At 41.9% G+C, this 16,352-nt stretch overlaps 1 protein-coding gene across 2 annotated transcripts in view; it reads left to right on the top strand.

Annotated features, from left to right (window-relative positions):
- The window catches only part of cttnbp2 (cortactin binding protein 2), a 128,262-nt gene that overhangs the window by 55,580 nt on the left and 56,330 nt on the right, over positions 1-16,352 (top strand). For both annotated transcript variants that reach the window (XM_072386455.1, XM_072386454.1), the window contains exons 4-8: positions 4,349-5,780; positions 9,886-10,179; positions 12,617-12,716; positions 14,203-14,353; positions 15,639-15,830. In XM_072386455.1, the coding sequence (XP_072242556.1) occupies positions 4,349-5,780; positions 9,886-10,179; positions 12,617-12,716; positions 14,203-14,353; positions 15,639-15,830 (2,169 nt within the window). The remainder of the gene's footprint in view (positions 1-4,348; positions 5,781-9,885; positions 10,180-12,616; positions 12,717-14,202; positions 14,354-15,638; positions 15,831-16,352) is intronic.

Here is a 16,352-nt window from a genome sequence, read left to right as displayed (position 1 = left end):
TTTCTAATTTTATCTATAGTGAAATTGAAGCTGACAGAAATCAGTTGGTCATAAGCTTTTTGAAGTGACATCAAGTGAAGTGGTGGCACAAGTAGAAAATTCAGGTAATCACCACTAGTCAATAATCATGGTAGAATATGAATGTTAGTAACAGCCTTAATGAGAATCCAACCAGTCGCTGCTCAGAGTCTGAATCTCACAATGTGTTGGGTCATCAGACAAACTGTCAACACTTTGCAGCAGGTAAAATCTATTACATTGGAGAAAATGCATCATTTATGGGCCTGTGTTTATATAACCTCAGTTTAACTGCAGTCATATTAAATAAAAGTCCATCAAATTGTGCATTTACATCAGTAGATGAGTCTTACTGATACCCGTTTGGCCAAAAATGGTATTTGTGATGCATGCATCTCATATCTCTGTGGTCGACATTATCCTCTGGAAAATGTCAGAATAAAACATTTTATGCTTGTTTGTTTATTTCTGTTACTGGTGAATGCATGGATGCATATTTGCTGTTTAGAAAAAAGAAAGTGGAATATGGATGCAGACTTGCAGGCCAGTTTTGTTTTTGTGTTTTGACTGTGTGTCAGGTCTCTTTAGGATTATCTGGCCCCGAGCAAAAAGGGAACCCAGGTGTCAAATAAGACTTAGCCCCAATTTCCCTCTTTTTTCATCGCTGTTTCTCTTCCTCCTCTTTGCTGAGGATATTGATTTGTGATAGTGTGTGTTGGATGTACTGTAAAGCTGGCTGTATGAGAGTGTGAGCAATAATCAAGATACTGTGAGAATAGTTCTCCAATGCCTAAACTCCATAATATTACCCTTTGAAATGGAACCTTTGTACCAAACACAAGTGTACATATGCATAGATGAAAGAGTATTTGAGGAAAGAGTGGAAGGAAGGGAGAGGTAGGAGTTCTTAAAAGGTGAAAATACGGAGGCAGAAGCTGATTTTTAAGTGTCTTGAACTTTGTTTTGTCCTCATTTTGACACTCCACCCTCATCTAAAAGATAAACATCTTCTCTCATCAGCATTTAGCAGCAAATTAACTTTTCTCTCATACAGATCTGTCGCACATCTTCTAATATTAAAAATGAGACTTGTAGCTCACACTGAGCAGTATGTTTAACAGAAAATATATCTATAGTGCATATAGAGAATAATGACCTGTGCTTTCAGCTTTTATTAAACATTGTGATGGCATGTGGCAGGAATGATTTCCTGTATCTGTCCCTTCGACAGCGGAGCTGAAGCAGCCTGTGTGAGAAGGTGCTCCGCTGTCTGACCACGGTGTGATGGATAGGGTGCTGATTATTATCCATAATGGATAACAGCTTATTCAATGTTCTCCTCTTCACCACGGTCTCAAAAGACCGGAGACCAAGTACAGAACCAGCTTTCTTAGTGATTTTGTCCAGTCTGTTAGTGTCGCTGGCTCTGCTGCCCCAACACACAGCAGCAAAGAAAACCGCGCCAGCAACAACACTGACAGAATATCTCCAACATCTTGCTGCACATGTTGAAGGATCTCAGCTTCCTCAGGAAATAGAGGCTGCTCATCCCCTTCTTGCACGCAACCTCAGTATTAGATAACCAGTCAAGTCTGTTTCCGATCACCACTTCCAGGTATTTGTAGTCCTCCACCTCCTCCACAACCTCCCCCATGATCCTTAGTGGATGTAAAGGTGTCTTCTTCCTCCTGAAGTCGATCACCATCTATCTGATTTTGCTAACGTTCAGGCTCATGTGATTCTGTTCAGACCATTTCACAAAGTTGTTCACCAGTGTCCTGTACTCCCCCTCCTCTCACCCCCTTACATGGTGGTAAAGGCACTGGAGAAATCAAAGAAGTGTCACAGCATCTCCTCCACCATCCAAGTGCACGTGGGCTCACTGCAGCAGGTAGATGGCAGCATCATCCATTCCTAAGTGGGACTGGTAGGCACATTGCAAGGGGTCCAGAAACATCCTCACCTGTGGCCTCAGCTAGGCCAAGACCAGTCTCTCCAGGACCTTCATCACATCAGATGTCAGAGACTGGTCTATAGATGGCCTCGACTTCTTGGGGACTGGAACCACATAGGACGTCTTCCACAGCAACAGGACTTTCACCTGACTCAGACTCAGGTTGTACAGATGTCCCAATACAGGAGACAGCTGGCTGGCACAGGTTTTCAGGATCCTGGGTGTGATGCCATCAGTGTCTGCAGCCTTCCGCTGATGTAATCTTTCCAGCTGCCTCTCAACCTGGCCTGTAGTCACCATTGGTCGGGGGTTGATGCAGTTGTCTTCAGTGGAGGAGAAGGAGGAGGTGAGGGAGAAGGGAGGGCAGATGGAAAGGTGCTGTACAGGAGAATGCTGAGTGGTTTGAGCCATTTGGGACGATCAGTGGGTCTACATGATTAGATTAACTCAATTATAGCTATAGTTGAGTTATGTTCCTTATCTGAACAAGGGTAATTATCCTTGGATATATGGCGGTGAATTAATTGAATCAATGGCAACAAAGCATGCCATACCCCAGTACAATAGGTAGCGCTGTACCCATTGCAATTATCGCTAATAGAGCCACTTCCAGTTGACGTCTTCACCACCACCAACAACAAAATGAAGGCATTTGAGAAAGATGGCGAACGAAGAGCAAGATGAAGCTACGTCCCTCTACATTTAGTTTGTGATGAGCATGGTTATGGCACAAACGCGATGCACAACGGCGCATTCTCCATCACGTCGTTTATTTCTTTCCGACGGCAGCGACAACAACAGTAATATCGTCTCCCTCAACCTCCGGGTGACGATCACGGGAAAAAATCTCGAGCATGGATTTGGGAATGGGTCCTTCTCTTCAACAGAGAAGAGGTCCAAGGGGTACCGATCTCAGGAACCAGAGAATAGGGTGCGGGAAACTCAACTCTGGGAAGCAAAGAGGTTGTAAGAATACACATAGATTTTTTCACTAGACTTGCCACAAAAAGAACCTGGTCTGATTACCACTGTAAATGGTTTTACTAGCTGGCAAAGACTGGCGCTCCTTCTGCTCCTTAAGAAGGAGTCTTGATGAAGATGAAGAACAGGTGTGGCAGCAGGCAGCAACCAGACTCCACCCTGGTGTTCTTGTGAAGTCTTCTCAGTCCAACCTACAACTCAGAAAACACAACATCTCCACAGCCAAGCCAGATCATGACACTACTTGATAATCACTTTCTTGTTGTTTGATTGCAAAGACAGGCGCAAGACCACAAGGACAACATATTATGCATATCACATGAGTGGACACAGGTATAGACTATATTGCCAAAAGTATTCACTCATCTGCCTTTACACGCATATGAATTTAAGTGACATCCCATTCTTAATCCATAGGGTCTAATATGAAGTCAGCCCACCCTTTGCACCTATACAGCTTCAACTCTTCTGGGCAAGCTTTCCACAAGGTTTAGGAGTGTGTTTATGGGAATTTTTGACCATTGTTCCAGAAGTGCATTTGTGAGGTCATACACTGATGTTGGACGAGAAGGCCTGACTCGCAGTCTCCGCTCTAATTCATCCCAAAGGTGTTCTATCGGGTTGAGGTCAGGACTCTGTGCAGGCCAGTCGAGTTCTTCCACACCAAACTCGCTCAGCCATGTCTTTATGGACCTTGCTGTGTGCACTGGTGTGCAGTCATGTTGGAACAGGAAGGGGCCATCCCCAAACTGCTTCCTCCCACCATCCAAAAAGCATGCATGTTAATTAATTGGTGTCTTTAAAATTGTCCTTAGGAGTGAGTGAGGAGTGAGTGTGAGCATGTGTGTGGAGTCTGGGACATGTGTGGACTCCTTGTCTCGTTTGTCTCTGTGGGGCCCTGTGATGGACTGGCGACCTGTTCAGGCTGTACCCTGCCTTTCGCCCGATGTCTGCTATGATAGGCTCCAGCTCCCCCGCAACCCGACTGATGGATTAGGCGGGTATAGAAAATGGATGGCTGGATGGAAATTTCGTGACTTGACTATCACGGTACCACGCTGGAATTCACCAAGTTCTTGAGAGCAACCCATTCTTTTACAAGTATTTGTAAAAGCAGTCTGCATGCCTCGGTACTTGAATGTATACACCTGTGGGCATGGAAGTGATTGGAACACCTGAATTTAATTATTTAGATGGGTGAGCGAATACTTTTGGCAATATAGTGTACATGATTTGTAAAAATGTTTTTTTTTTTGCTGTGAGGGGGTATGGTAAAAACGTATAATATCGAATACAGTGTAACTAATACAGTCAGTGACTGAGTTGAGTGTTTTTGTTAAATACTGCATTAATGGATACTACTATCCTCTGACTTTATGTGTTTTTATTTTCTAGCTGGAGATGGAAAAGCTGCACCTCCAGAGCCTGGAGCAGGAGCACCGCAAGCTAACAGCGCAGCTAAAGGACGAGCGCGAGAAAAACAAACACATCGTTATGATGCTGGTGCGCGAGTGCAAGCAGCTCGCCACACGGGTGGTAGAGGAGTCACAGCGCTTTGACGAGCTCCAGGCTCGCCTGGATGAGGAGAGTCGCACCTCTGGACGTCTGCAGGATGAGCTGAGCACCGAGCGCCAGCGTAGTCAACAGATGGAGGCCAAGATGGAAAAGCAGCTATCAGAATTTGACACAGAACGTGAGCAGCTACGTGCCAGGCTGGGCCGAGAGGAGACTGACTGCCAGAGCCTGCGGCAGCAGGTAGAGCAGCTCAGGACTGAAAAGGGCAACGGAAAGGATGGTGCTGCTGCTCCTCTGTCTGCTGCTAGTGGAGCTGAACCTCCTTCCACCACCAGAACTCCACCCACACCTAAAGCTCTGACGTCAGTTTCTGTGGCCACAGAGCCCGTCAGCTCTCAAACAGTGTCTTGCCAAACGGACCTGCCCTCCACAGAGGTTGAGGGTCCAAAGAAGAGCCCCCTCACTATACCTGTCAAACCAACCCCTGCCAACTATGTGGGTCTGAGTTTGCCAAAGACGACTGGCCGAGGGATTGTCCACAGTAGCTCAGGAGGACTGGCACAGACAGAAAATGGCTCAGAGAGCCAAACCCCCCATGTCTTGCCCACTGGAGTCAGTCCACGTGTCCAGGCAGCTCGCTACAAGTTTCAGGAACAGGACCAAAATGGCACATCATCCCAGAGTCCTCCAGCCCGTGACCTTTCCCCCACCAACCGTGACAACTTTGCAGCCAAGCAGCAAGCACGTCACACTGTCACACAGGTCCTTTCACGCTTCACCAGCCCTCCTTCAGGAAGTGTTGGACCCCTGCGTCCAGGCCTGTCCCACTCTGCCTCTGAGGGAGGCTCTTTTCCCAGCCGCCTGAGTCATCCAATTGGCATCAAGTCACCTACGGTGGCCAGGATCGACCGGGGAAACCCTCCCCCTATACCTCCCAAAAAGCCAGGGCTTTCCCAGACCCCCTCTCCTCCTCATCCACCCATCAAGGTGGTGGCGGACAGCAGCCGCTCCCCTGGAGCCGGGCTAAAACCAGCCACACCGCAGTTGCCGCCCAAACCTGCCCTGGACCTGGTCCCAGCCCTGACAGCCTCTCAGGTGGGTGCCTGCCCCTCCCCCTGCCCTCCAGGGTCTGGCCCGGGCCCTCAGCGGCAACCAGCAGCAGCATGTGCAGAGTGCCCCCCCGTCATCAGTCCTGCCACCACTGTCAGTAGCCCCTCCTCCATAAACCCCCCCTCCACCTCCTCTTCCATTAGTGTTCCATCCTCCCGTAGCTCCTGTGCCTCAGCAGGCAGCCCCCTGGCAACAGCATCAGGTAAAGGGGCTCCTCCATGCTCCATCTCCCTCCAACTCTCACCACTGCTTTTTTTCTTCGAGTATTTCCTAGGTGCTAGCCTAGCTTAGGATAGGCTAGCATAGTGATCATTTCACAGGGGAATTAATGTAACCACAGGCACGTAAAGCAGAATAGCACATGGGCCAATTGAGTTTGTCAGACATGATGAGATTAACTCGAATATAGCTATAGTTGGGTTATGCTCCTTATCTGAGCAAGGGTAATTATCCTTGGATATATGGTGGTGAATGAATCGATTCACTGGCACAAAGCATGCGATACTGCAGTACGATAGTTAGCGCTGTACCCATTTCAACTATCGCTAATAGAGCCATATCCGGTTGACGTCTTCACCACCAACAACAACAAAATGAAGGCATTCGAGAAAGATGGTGAACGAAGAGCAAGATAAAGTTACGTCCCTCTACATATGTGATGAGCATGGTTATGGCATAAACGCGATGCACAATGGCGCATTCTCCATCGCGTTGTTTATTTCTTTCTGACGGCGGCGACAACAACAGTAATATTGTCTCCTTCGACGTCCGGGTGACGATCGTGGGAAAAAATCTCGAGCATGCATAGAACGCTCGATCCGATCCACTGTCGTCTACATGCACGTTCAGAGGGCGTTTGGATTGAGTATTCTCGGGGTCTTAATTCGATCGCAAGTAACCCAATCCGATTAGATTTCTTGTCAGATTAAGTTGTCTACATGAACTGAACAACTCAATCTTATTGTAATTTAGCCATTAATCCGATCCGATGGCCCGCATGTAACCGCACTGACTGTCTCTATCCTTCTACTCCAAATTACCTTACAAGATCCAATGTTGCTCACTGCATTCTTTCTCTACTCATCTCTCTTCTCTACCTGTAATAATTCCTCCCACTGGGACTCTCACATCTCCCATGTTGTCACGTTAGCTATGTCAGTCCCACTTTCAAAAGCAGACACTGACAACATGTTGCTAACGTGGAGGATAATTTCAGGGCAAACTGATTGCCAGGCTGAACTAAGGCAGACTAGAGACCCCCGGTGCTCCTATATATTCAGATTGGTTTGTCGGCCTTCTTACAGTAACCCCTATCCTCTCTGAAGCTGATGCCAGAAGCTGCTTTTCTTTCCCTTCCCTTTTTCCATCCCCTGTGGCATGCCATGATCACACTTCCTATCTCCCTTCCTATTTCACCTTCCATTAACTTGGACCACTGACCATTTGTTATTGACAGCACTCTATGTGAATCAGTCGTTTCAATATAAATGTTAACATTTATATTAACTTTGTAATGGGCCTTTTATTGCTATGCTTAGTTGAACTTAGTATGATAAAAGATTATTCCAGTTTATTATTTCAGTTGTTTGGGACAATACTTTTATATTAATATCCTGACTTAGTGGTAATGTGTATTGTCTTTTAAACCTTTTAGTGTTGTGTGCTGTGTTAAATCTGAAAGTCATGATTGCAAAAACTACAAGAACAAACTCTCAGTTGTAATAAACTGGAATGATCCTTTAATATACCAGTATCTACGCACTGTATGTTTGCATTTTTGACAGTCTTGCTGTACATTTGCATGCAAATGAATCTTGTTTTAAAATTGCATAGCTGCTCTATCTATTCATACATCCTACTGTTTTACTAAGAGCAAACTACTTAAATTGACATACAAAACCTTTACTACCTACATGCTGAACAACTTGACCATGTGCTCATATTTGTGATACTTACACTTGCTCATGTGGACATCATTAAAAGATAGGCCACAGATGCAAGCTTTCAAGTCCTTATTAGCATTTGATGCTCACATTCAATGCCATTTAAGACATTGTGACATTTGTGATTTTTTTCTTATTGCAAATCGATTTCAAATGCAAAACATCAGAGTTGCCATTCTTTCCACAAGTATTGGATTTGATTTCACCATATCACATTTATAAACAAATCATATAAAGTTGTAGAGTGGTATGGAGGAAAATCTGCTACTACTCAGACTTAATTACAACAGTTTTTAAGCAAGGCTACAAATTCACCTGTCAGCAAACCTGGTATGTCACTTACTCTTTTTCTCACCACCACCAGTACCTACTCAAAGAGAAATAGCAACCTAGAAAAAGGTGCCCTGATCTTGTCTGTGAGATTGGGTGCTGTAATTTTTCTTTGTGCTTATGCATCTCTGTTCTTGTCCGTGAGACAAATGTCAGAACTGAAATCCTCATTCTGTCTTTTTCCAGCTAACTTTTATACTTTGACCTGTATATTTCAGAACTGGTGTATTAAAACATGATCAATGAGCCTGAACATTTGAAAAGTAGTTGTAGCACAGCTGGATTTAGTAAACAGAGCTCTTTGCTGTTCTGTACCTCATCTGTATGTATGTTTGTTGTGCTTTATTGCTTAGAATAATTCTGTATAATTCCTACAGTATCCAACTAAGTAATGTATCTTTTGTCCTTGTGCAGTGTGTAAGTACTGTGGATAACATTTTACTCTAAAATGATTGGTATCTATTTTACTATCGTATAAAAAACTTGAACTTTGCTGAACCCCTATTAGATTTTTACTTGCTTTTTTGTACAGCCAAGCATTGTTTGATATTTTTGGAATTCTAGCATAAATACAAAATATATGACTGAAGTATGGGTTACTTTAAATTTAAAGTACTTATAGTAAATAGTCAGCTCTCAGCAAATGACATGATACATTTCAGTTGCTTGTTAAATACAAATAGAACCACACAACCAAAAAACAATATGTGCGAATATGTAAAAGATGTTTATTTTTCTACACATAAGGACATGTTTGGAGGCATCATAAGTGTCAAAAGCACCTAATTATAGTTTAGATGTTACAGTTCATGTTAAACTATACATCTAGCAACAAATCTAAAGGAAATGATAATCCAACAGGTCGAGTAAAGTACAGCCTTTAAAATGCTTTTTAGGTCCATCTTAAGCCAAAACAAAACCTTAGTATGTCTTTTAATCTTATGCTTATTTTCCTACAATTCTCCCATACTGATTTGTTCATAAACATGAGATTTTTGTTAGAATAGATTGAACATAAAGAAAAACGGGTGGCTTCTTTTAGAGGTATATTTGATTTATTTTTTTCTAATCTGGACTCGCAGAGCCACTGACTAACCAGATACATACACACACTCTGATGTGAAGTTGTCTTGGTTGACAGCAAGTCATCTGAAATCATACATAAAATGCTGCAGCATCCATATTAAAAGGATATGTTACTAGTAAACAATTTCAGACAATTAGCTTAGCTAGCAGCCGTTTCAAGTAGCAAAAGCTTAGCACTTAGCTTTTGTATAAATCTTTCTGCTTGTGAACTTTTAATTTCCTCTTACTTTGTCATACGTAACACTAGAGGGGGTGTTAATATTTAGTCAAAATTTAGGTAAACTTGACCCTTTTTTGGGACACAAATAGAAATTCCACACAGCTGCCATTTTTGACTGGCTTGACATCTTTGTCCATTTGTTAATTTTTCTCACACTCTCTTATATGTCGTAATAATTTTACAAACAGTATGTATACTATATAATGCAACTTTTTGTCATACTACTCTATAGCAGTTAAGTCAAATTAGTGGATTGGATTAAGGGGGTATAGAAAATGGATAGATGTTTGCAATAAAATAGTCAACAGTGCATGCAATTGCATTTTGTGTGCACTATAGTAAAATGAGGTGTACAAAATTAGTTCATTTCTGTTTCCAAGCACTCTGGCGTTTCACACAAATGGATATTGGTTTTTCAAAATTGCAGATACGTTTAAAAAAAAGGTTGCTTTGAACAGTGTTTGGCTGTACAACATGAGCTCCGACCAACTAATGTTGGGCACTTCCACTGTTAAGTTGCCCAGCATTCCTTTTTGTTTGTAGCTGCTCATCTGACAATAGAGACTGTATTACTGAGTATGTGTGGAAATCAGATTTGTTCTTCTTCCCTTCCACCTTCTTACATCCCTGCTCTGCAATGCACAGCACTTCTAGTCACTTCCTCTCCCTCCTGGTCTGCCTCCTCCCAGTTTAACCTGTACTGCTCCTGCTCCTCCTTCCCCTTGCAGGCTGGTGTCCCTCCGTAGTCTCCTCTATAAGTGGCAGTGGGCCTGCTGCCCTGGACAGCAGGCACCCCCTGCTCCTTCAAGCTGCTTCCCAGGGAAATGTCACTTTATTGTTAATGCTGCTTAACCAACCAGACTCGACTACTACCACCACCTCGTCCACCAACACCACCTCTACCACCAACGTTACCTCTACCACCCCCATGGAAAACAGGCCCAATGATCTTGACCTAGATCACCACCTCAACCACATCCAAACCTTTGCCTTGTTAGCTGCTGCTCAGAATGGACACACAGGTCAGTAACATCATTAGGGGAGATTTGGCATTCATACTAGACAGAACTCACTGAGCAATTTAATGTTTTGATAGACAAGGTTTGATAGATCTATAAACATTTTTTCGAGTCTTTAGATGTTTGGTCTAGACTTAAGGTATTCAAGGTTAAGCTTGACATTTTTTGTTACTACTTGCTGGAAAAAAGGAAAAAAACAAGAGGGACAGTTGTATCGAAAGAGGGCCTCACACTCAATAGTTACTGTCTTCAGAGCACCAAGCAGCGCTTTTCCATTATAGAAGAAGAAATATTGTGAGGTAAAGGTGTTGCTACAGCTGGTTAATTGATTTCACAAAGTAATGTTAAGGAATGCCAATAGGCTCATAATGATTTGCATTGATTGATAAACAGCTTGTTATACGCTTCAATACAAGCAAAAGATTCTCATAGGATTGAGGTTTATCAACTAATTATTGATTACAGATTAAATGATACTTAAGTCAGTCTCCATGCAGATAGATACATATATATTCAGTATTTTTCCATGTTTTTTTTTGTTTTTGCTGCACACCAAGGAAAAATTAAAATACTTTTTTTTTTTCGCTCTTCCCCAAAGCCTGATATATACCTGAGCACAGATTTTGTCAGCACCCATTGCACAGCTGCATTTGAAAAAGGCTCTAAAGGAGTTCCTTTTCTTCTCAGGCGTAACTAGGTCACTGGGTTGCTAGCCGTTTCCAGAGCAGCTCACAGCAAGTGGTACAGGGTTAAATGTCTCAAGAATGAAACCATCAGTGGGAACATGACTAAGATTAAACCTCTGACATTTATTTTGTAAGACATATTCTAACCACAAAACCGCCCTGCCACCTGCTACATTTCTCACAGCCAACACTCGCTGCTAAAATGTGGTCTGAGATGGCTGAATTAAACAGGATTCTGTGCTTTTGTTTACCAGTATTTAAGACCTACAAAGACACTAATATGCAGTTCGTGGTCGGGGCTGATTGAAAGATTCCCTGTACTGATGCTTGACTTATTGAGTTAGAAAGGAGAAAACAAAGATGAGTTCCTGTTTTATATTAAGTAGCATCCTTTGGGGTTATTGTGGCATCATGTTTTCCCTTTTCATGGATTTACAGAAAATTAGAACTGATTTAGTAGAGCTAACTAGTACAAACAAAGATATACTTTGCTTTGCTGGGACAAGCCTTGAATTGGTTATTTATGAAGGTGCAGTGAGAAGACAAAGGCCTGGTGCTGGTAAACTCTTTACATGTGCTGGTGTAAAGCTAATAATCATGTGAGCGGTGTCTGATCCCATTATGTTAACCCTCTGATCACGCCGGTGTGATCAGATAGCATGACGTCATTACAGCGCTGTAGAAAACAAACTACAATTAATTTTGGTATTACAAACTAGAAAAAAAGGATACCAAGAATGGGTATGGCAAAAACATTTTTGTGGAACATAAAGGCAAAAGTATTCAAAACGGTTAAACGAGAATGTGAGTTTGTCATGTTGGAGCCGTAACCTCAGCTCAGCAGTGTGTGCTCATTCAGCTGACACACACGCACAGAGAATTATGCAAAGAATGCAATCACACATACAAAATAATTAATACCTGCAGAACCAGGCAGTGTAAGCACACACACACACACACAGAACCTAGTTAACCCTTTCTTCAGTCTTTTGGTTTATAGATTATGCATTTTCAAAACTGAAATCATGTTATGTTTGTTTGCTGAGCACTGAGTATCCAATATGTAAAAATGAAATACCACATCTGTTCTCTAATGAAAGCGTGTCGTCAAGAGAATACCAACCTCTCATTACTGAGACTGGATGTCCTTTTTTCAGTATAGCACTTGATTTACTATACTGTGTATATGATGACTATATTTGAATGTGGAATATGAGCAACTACTTTTTTTCCTCCATTTTCCAAAATGAATGGGTTCTTTACTACTGCCCTACGGACTAAAAGTTAAATTCAATTCAATTCAGTTTTATTTATATAGCGCCAAATGTGTTCCTGTGGCGACTGTGGAAAGGAACTACTCCCTTTTAACATGAAGAAACCTCTGGCAGAACCAGACTCAGGAAGGGTGGCAGATCTGTCTTTGAATGATCTGTCATTTTAACAAAGATAAAAGACCACCTCTGTGGCTTATACTCATGAGAATTGTTGTATAGGAATGTTAATACAGTAACTGTTGTTTTCAATCAAGGATGTGCTTGTTTATTTCAGAATATTGGTTAGAAAAATAACTCTTTTTACATTGGTCGCTGTTCTCTGCTGAGTGAGACATCTTTTCATCTGATTATTTAGTTGTAACTCTTCTTATTTTGTTAATTTTGTTGGCTCACGTGTACGGTAAGTTACTTTCACAGTGTAGCCTACAGTAGCAGGCTAAAGCATCACCCTTCTTCTGCATCTGTCACTATCTCCATCAGATTGTGTGAAGCTGCTGCTGTCTTCGGGATTGCCTGCTGATGTTTCAGATGAAAATGGATGCACACCCTTACACTTTGCTGCTGCCCAAGGCCACAGCAGGTGAGCTCATATAAACATTTTAAATGGGTCTGCCCCAATTATAGATATATAATTAAATCAGGCATTTTTAAAAAATGTTTTGATAAGATACTAGGTTTAATCAAAACCATGATAAAAGCCCACGCTAACTTTCCATACTGATATCTTCAGAATGAGTGTCTGCTTTGATAACGTATAAAACTAAGTATAAGTATAAAACTGAGTGTAATCACCTGGTCAAAAATGTGGATATGCATTATGTTAGTGAGATTCATTAAGTATATTATACCCATGGCTTTGTTTTATAGATCTCTGTTAATCATAAATCTGTATGCGCATGTATGTGCTGAATGTACACTCACAGTTTTAGCCATGAATTGATGGAAATACTAATTTTTATATATGGCGACATATGTATATATGTTGCCATCACAAACATGGAAATAGTGTCTCTGGCCCTTTGAAGTTTAAGTGGAAGTTGTTGTGTGTTCTATCAGTTAATATGTCACTACATATATTTTGCTGGAAAGCAAGCACAACTGGAAGCTCCCATGTGTAAAATGCCACAGCTATGTCAATGCCATCGTGTCTGCTCATTACTGTCACAACACCAGTTTCAAATGGAGGTATGTTCGAAAATAGTACATACTATGAAGTCAAGACTGGCTCCGTATTGCTTTAGAATCCACATTCTTTACTGTTAAAACAAACCCAATTTAGAGCTTTTACTGTAGTTGCAATGAATGTTGGATGTGTGCAGCATTTATTCAGTTGTGCTTCTCCTCCTCAAACATTACGAGATGCCTCATTATTGAGAATTAAGGATGATTGAACCATCTGCTCCTTCCGACTTTTACTTTTGATTACTCACATTGATCTTGATGTTTGACCAAGATGGATTCCAAGCTCACAGTGTGGCTCTGTCACCCTCAGTTTTGTGAGTGAGTTTGCCAAAAGGCACGAGTACGAGGACCAGCTGGGGAATGTGCAGTGTTGTAATATCTGATCACTGGGTTATTTATAGAGTGGGATATCCAAAAGGCATGCCCAACCACGTACATACACACGCAGAACTTACTTGATGATGCTCACTGGTTTTTCTGTGGTTGTGACTCAGTGGTTGTGTGAGTATGCAGGCTCAGCTTTCCTGATGACCTGAAGTGCAGTCATTCTGCTTCACCACTGGTCAGGAGTGTAATTATTTCTTCCCTTGTCTCTGAACAGGTACTGAACAACAACTGTAAACATTTGCGAAGAACAAATCCAACAAAATATCTTACATAATTACCAGCAGGATTGTCAATGTGTTCAAGGCACCAAAGTTTTCTTTTGCCATACATAGACATGTAGTACCCTCTTTTCTCGAAATACAAAATTTGCAGAAATAATATGAAGCTTATTAATATGTTGTGCAGACTCCTACATAATATGGGTCACATTATTGTTTGTATACATTTTGTTTCCCTGTTGGCACATATGTTTTTTAACATTGGCCTCCTCCCTTCAGCTGTGTGGAGGTGCTGCTGTCTGCAGGAGCTGCTGTGGACTCGGTGGCGGTGGGGGGACAGACCTCCCTCTTCCTGGCCTGTGAGGCAGGAAGACTGGACTGTGCCCGGGCCCTGCTGAAGGCCGGAGCAGATCGCTCACTCACCACCGCAGTAAGTCTTTCTCTGGCACACTGGTCTCTGTCTGTATTTGTGCTGCGTGACATTTATGAGGCAGATTGTTAATTTAATTGATTTGGTACATTAAAAGAACATGTCCTCTCATGTGCATCATATAGTCAGTTCCTCCTGTCCTCCTCCATAGTTTTGATTTTATATCATAGGTTAGTTTTTTTCTTTTGAATTGTGCAACTCGATCGATTTATCAATGTAAATTTCATGATATAATTTCACATTCTGCCACCGGTTAGTAACACTGTTCTTTGTTTCAGTATTCTTAAGGGTTTGATCACCTGATAGGTATGAGCCCATTAATGAATGGGCTTTCTGGGTTTCCACGGTAACCATCGCCTATGAGTTGCTTTGGCAGCATGCATGCACCCCTATATTTAGTTACCTGCTTTGTTCTACATTTAGCCCGACTACCCTGCTGTGCCAGAGAGCTGTCAGGATCGCTGAAGTATTTTCTTCCAGCAGAAAATGTTGGCCACTTTATTGGGTCTGACTTAATGAATTGGCATGAAGAAGGTGGTCTAACATAGGTTTGAGAACAGTGTGAATGTCTTGTCAGAGCTCAGTTTGAAGCTTGTTGAAGCTCAGCTCTTATGTAGTTTTTGTCTTTTAATATGAATAAAAGCTACAGAAACAGATTTTTTTGGTGTAAACCAGGTGAAAAATTATGTACATGTATTTGTATTACTCAGTTGCATATTTTTGTGATTTCATTGCATATTTAGCAGTTAATTAGCATTTTCAGTATTTCTGAACAGTAGTTTTTGCTCATTGAGAGCTGAAGTGATCATACTCCTCTTGGGACAAAGAGCACAACTTTTGTGAGACTAAAGGCATGAAATGTTTCAAATGATTTGTTCTCATTCATCATGATTGACTGTAAAAAAATGTATAAACTGAAAACTGAGTTCAGAAACTTACAGTTGATTTACTATTAAGAGTGCTTGAGTGTGAAAACTAAAGTTCAAACTATTAGTCTGTTAGCTGATTGGTTGCCATAATTTTAGTTGTCAATTATTCTGATTATAGAAAGTTAGTTACAGTAAAAAAAATATACTAAAAATCAGCGGTTATTGGCAGTCCTGATCTGATCTAATATGCAACATCAGACATATATTTTTTCTCCAGTTACTCAAAGATAGAGTTTAAAACAGAAGATCATATCAGCTCTTCCTTAAAAAACACAATTAATGTCAGACTTATGAAATCCACCCTATCACTGAACTGAACTGAACCTAATCAGGGAATCACCTTTTCCTCTCTGCAGGATGACTGCACTGCACTGCACGCTGCTGTGCGCTCAGGACACGTAAACACCCTGCGTCTCCTCCTCTGCCATCCAGCACGGGACGACCCTCCTGATCCACCCACCACCCTGGCATTGCCCGCTTCCCTACTGAACCAAGCCAACAGTGATGGCTGGACCACTGCACACATGGCTGCTGCACTTGGCCTCAAGGTGGAAATAAAATAAACATGATTTGTGTTAATGTGTTTACTGACCTAACCATGATATGCCTAGCAGATTTCTTTGAGTCCATAGTGTTATTTCATAGCATATTTATTCACCATAGGATTCAGTCCTATTGACCAACTGGTTTTGACAAACATTGGACCTAACACCACACATTTATCAACTTTGTAACACAGCTGTAATCTCAATGACAATGCATAAACTCAACCTACTACTCTGAGAGTTGGCACACCAATTATTCTGTACACTGTGGCACAATGTGATCATGTTTCCATCATTGTGTGTAATTACATACACTACATGGACTTTCTTCTTACTCTCCAGCTCATATGTAATCCCCTATATCATTAACTAATGTCCGATCCTGTCTGTCGCCACACTGGCAGGCTAATGGGATTATTGGCCTTGGAGTCTGGAAACATTCATCTTAAATGAATGCAGGAGACACAAGACTGGACTAGACTGCAAATGAATGGAATAAAAATGAAGAACTCTGTGATGTCTTAC

This window comes from Leuresthes tenuis, unplaced genomic scaffold (assembly GCF_036924035.1).
Source record: "Leuresthes tenuis unplaced genomic scaffold, fLeuTen1.0.hap1 SCAF_5, whole genome shotgun sequence".
Taxonomy (NCBI): domain Eukaryota; kingdom Metazoa; phylum Chordata; class Actinopteri; order Atheriniformes; family Atherinopsidae; genus Leuresthes; species Leuresthes tenuis.
Note: the sequence above shows the minus strand (reverse complement) of the source record. Positions and strands in the feature narration are given on the sequence as shown.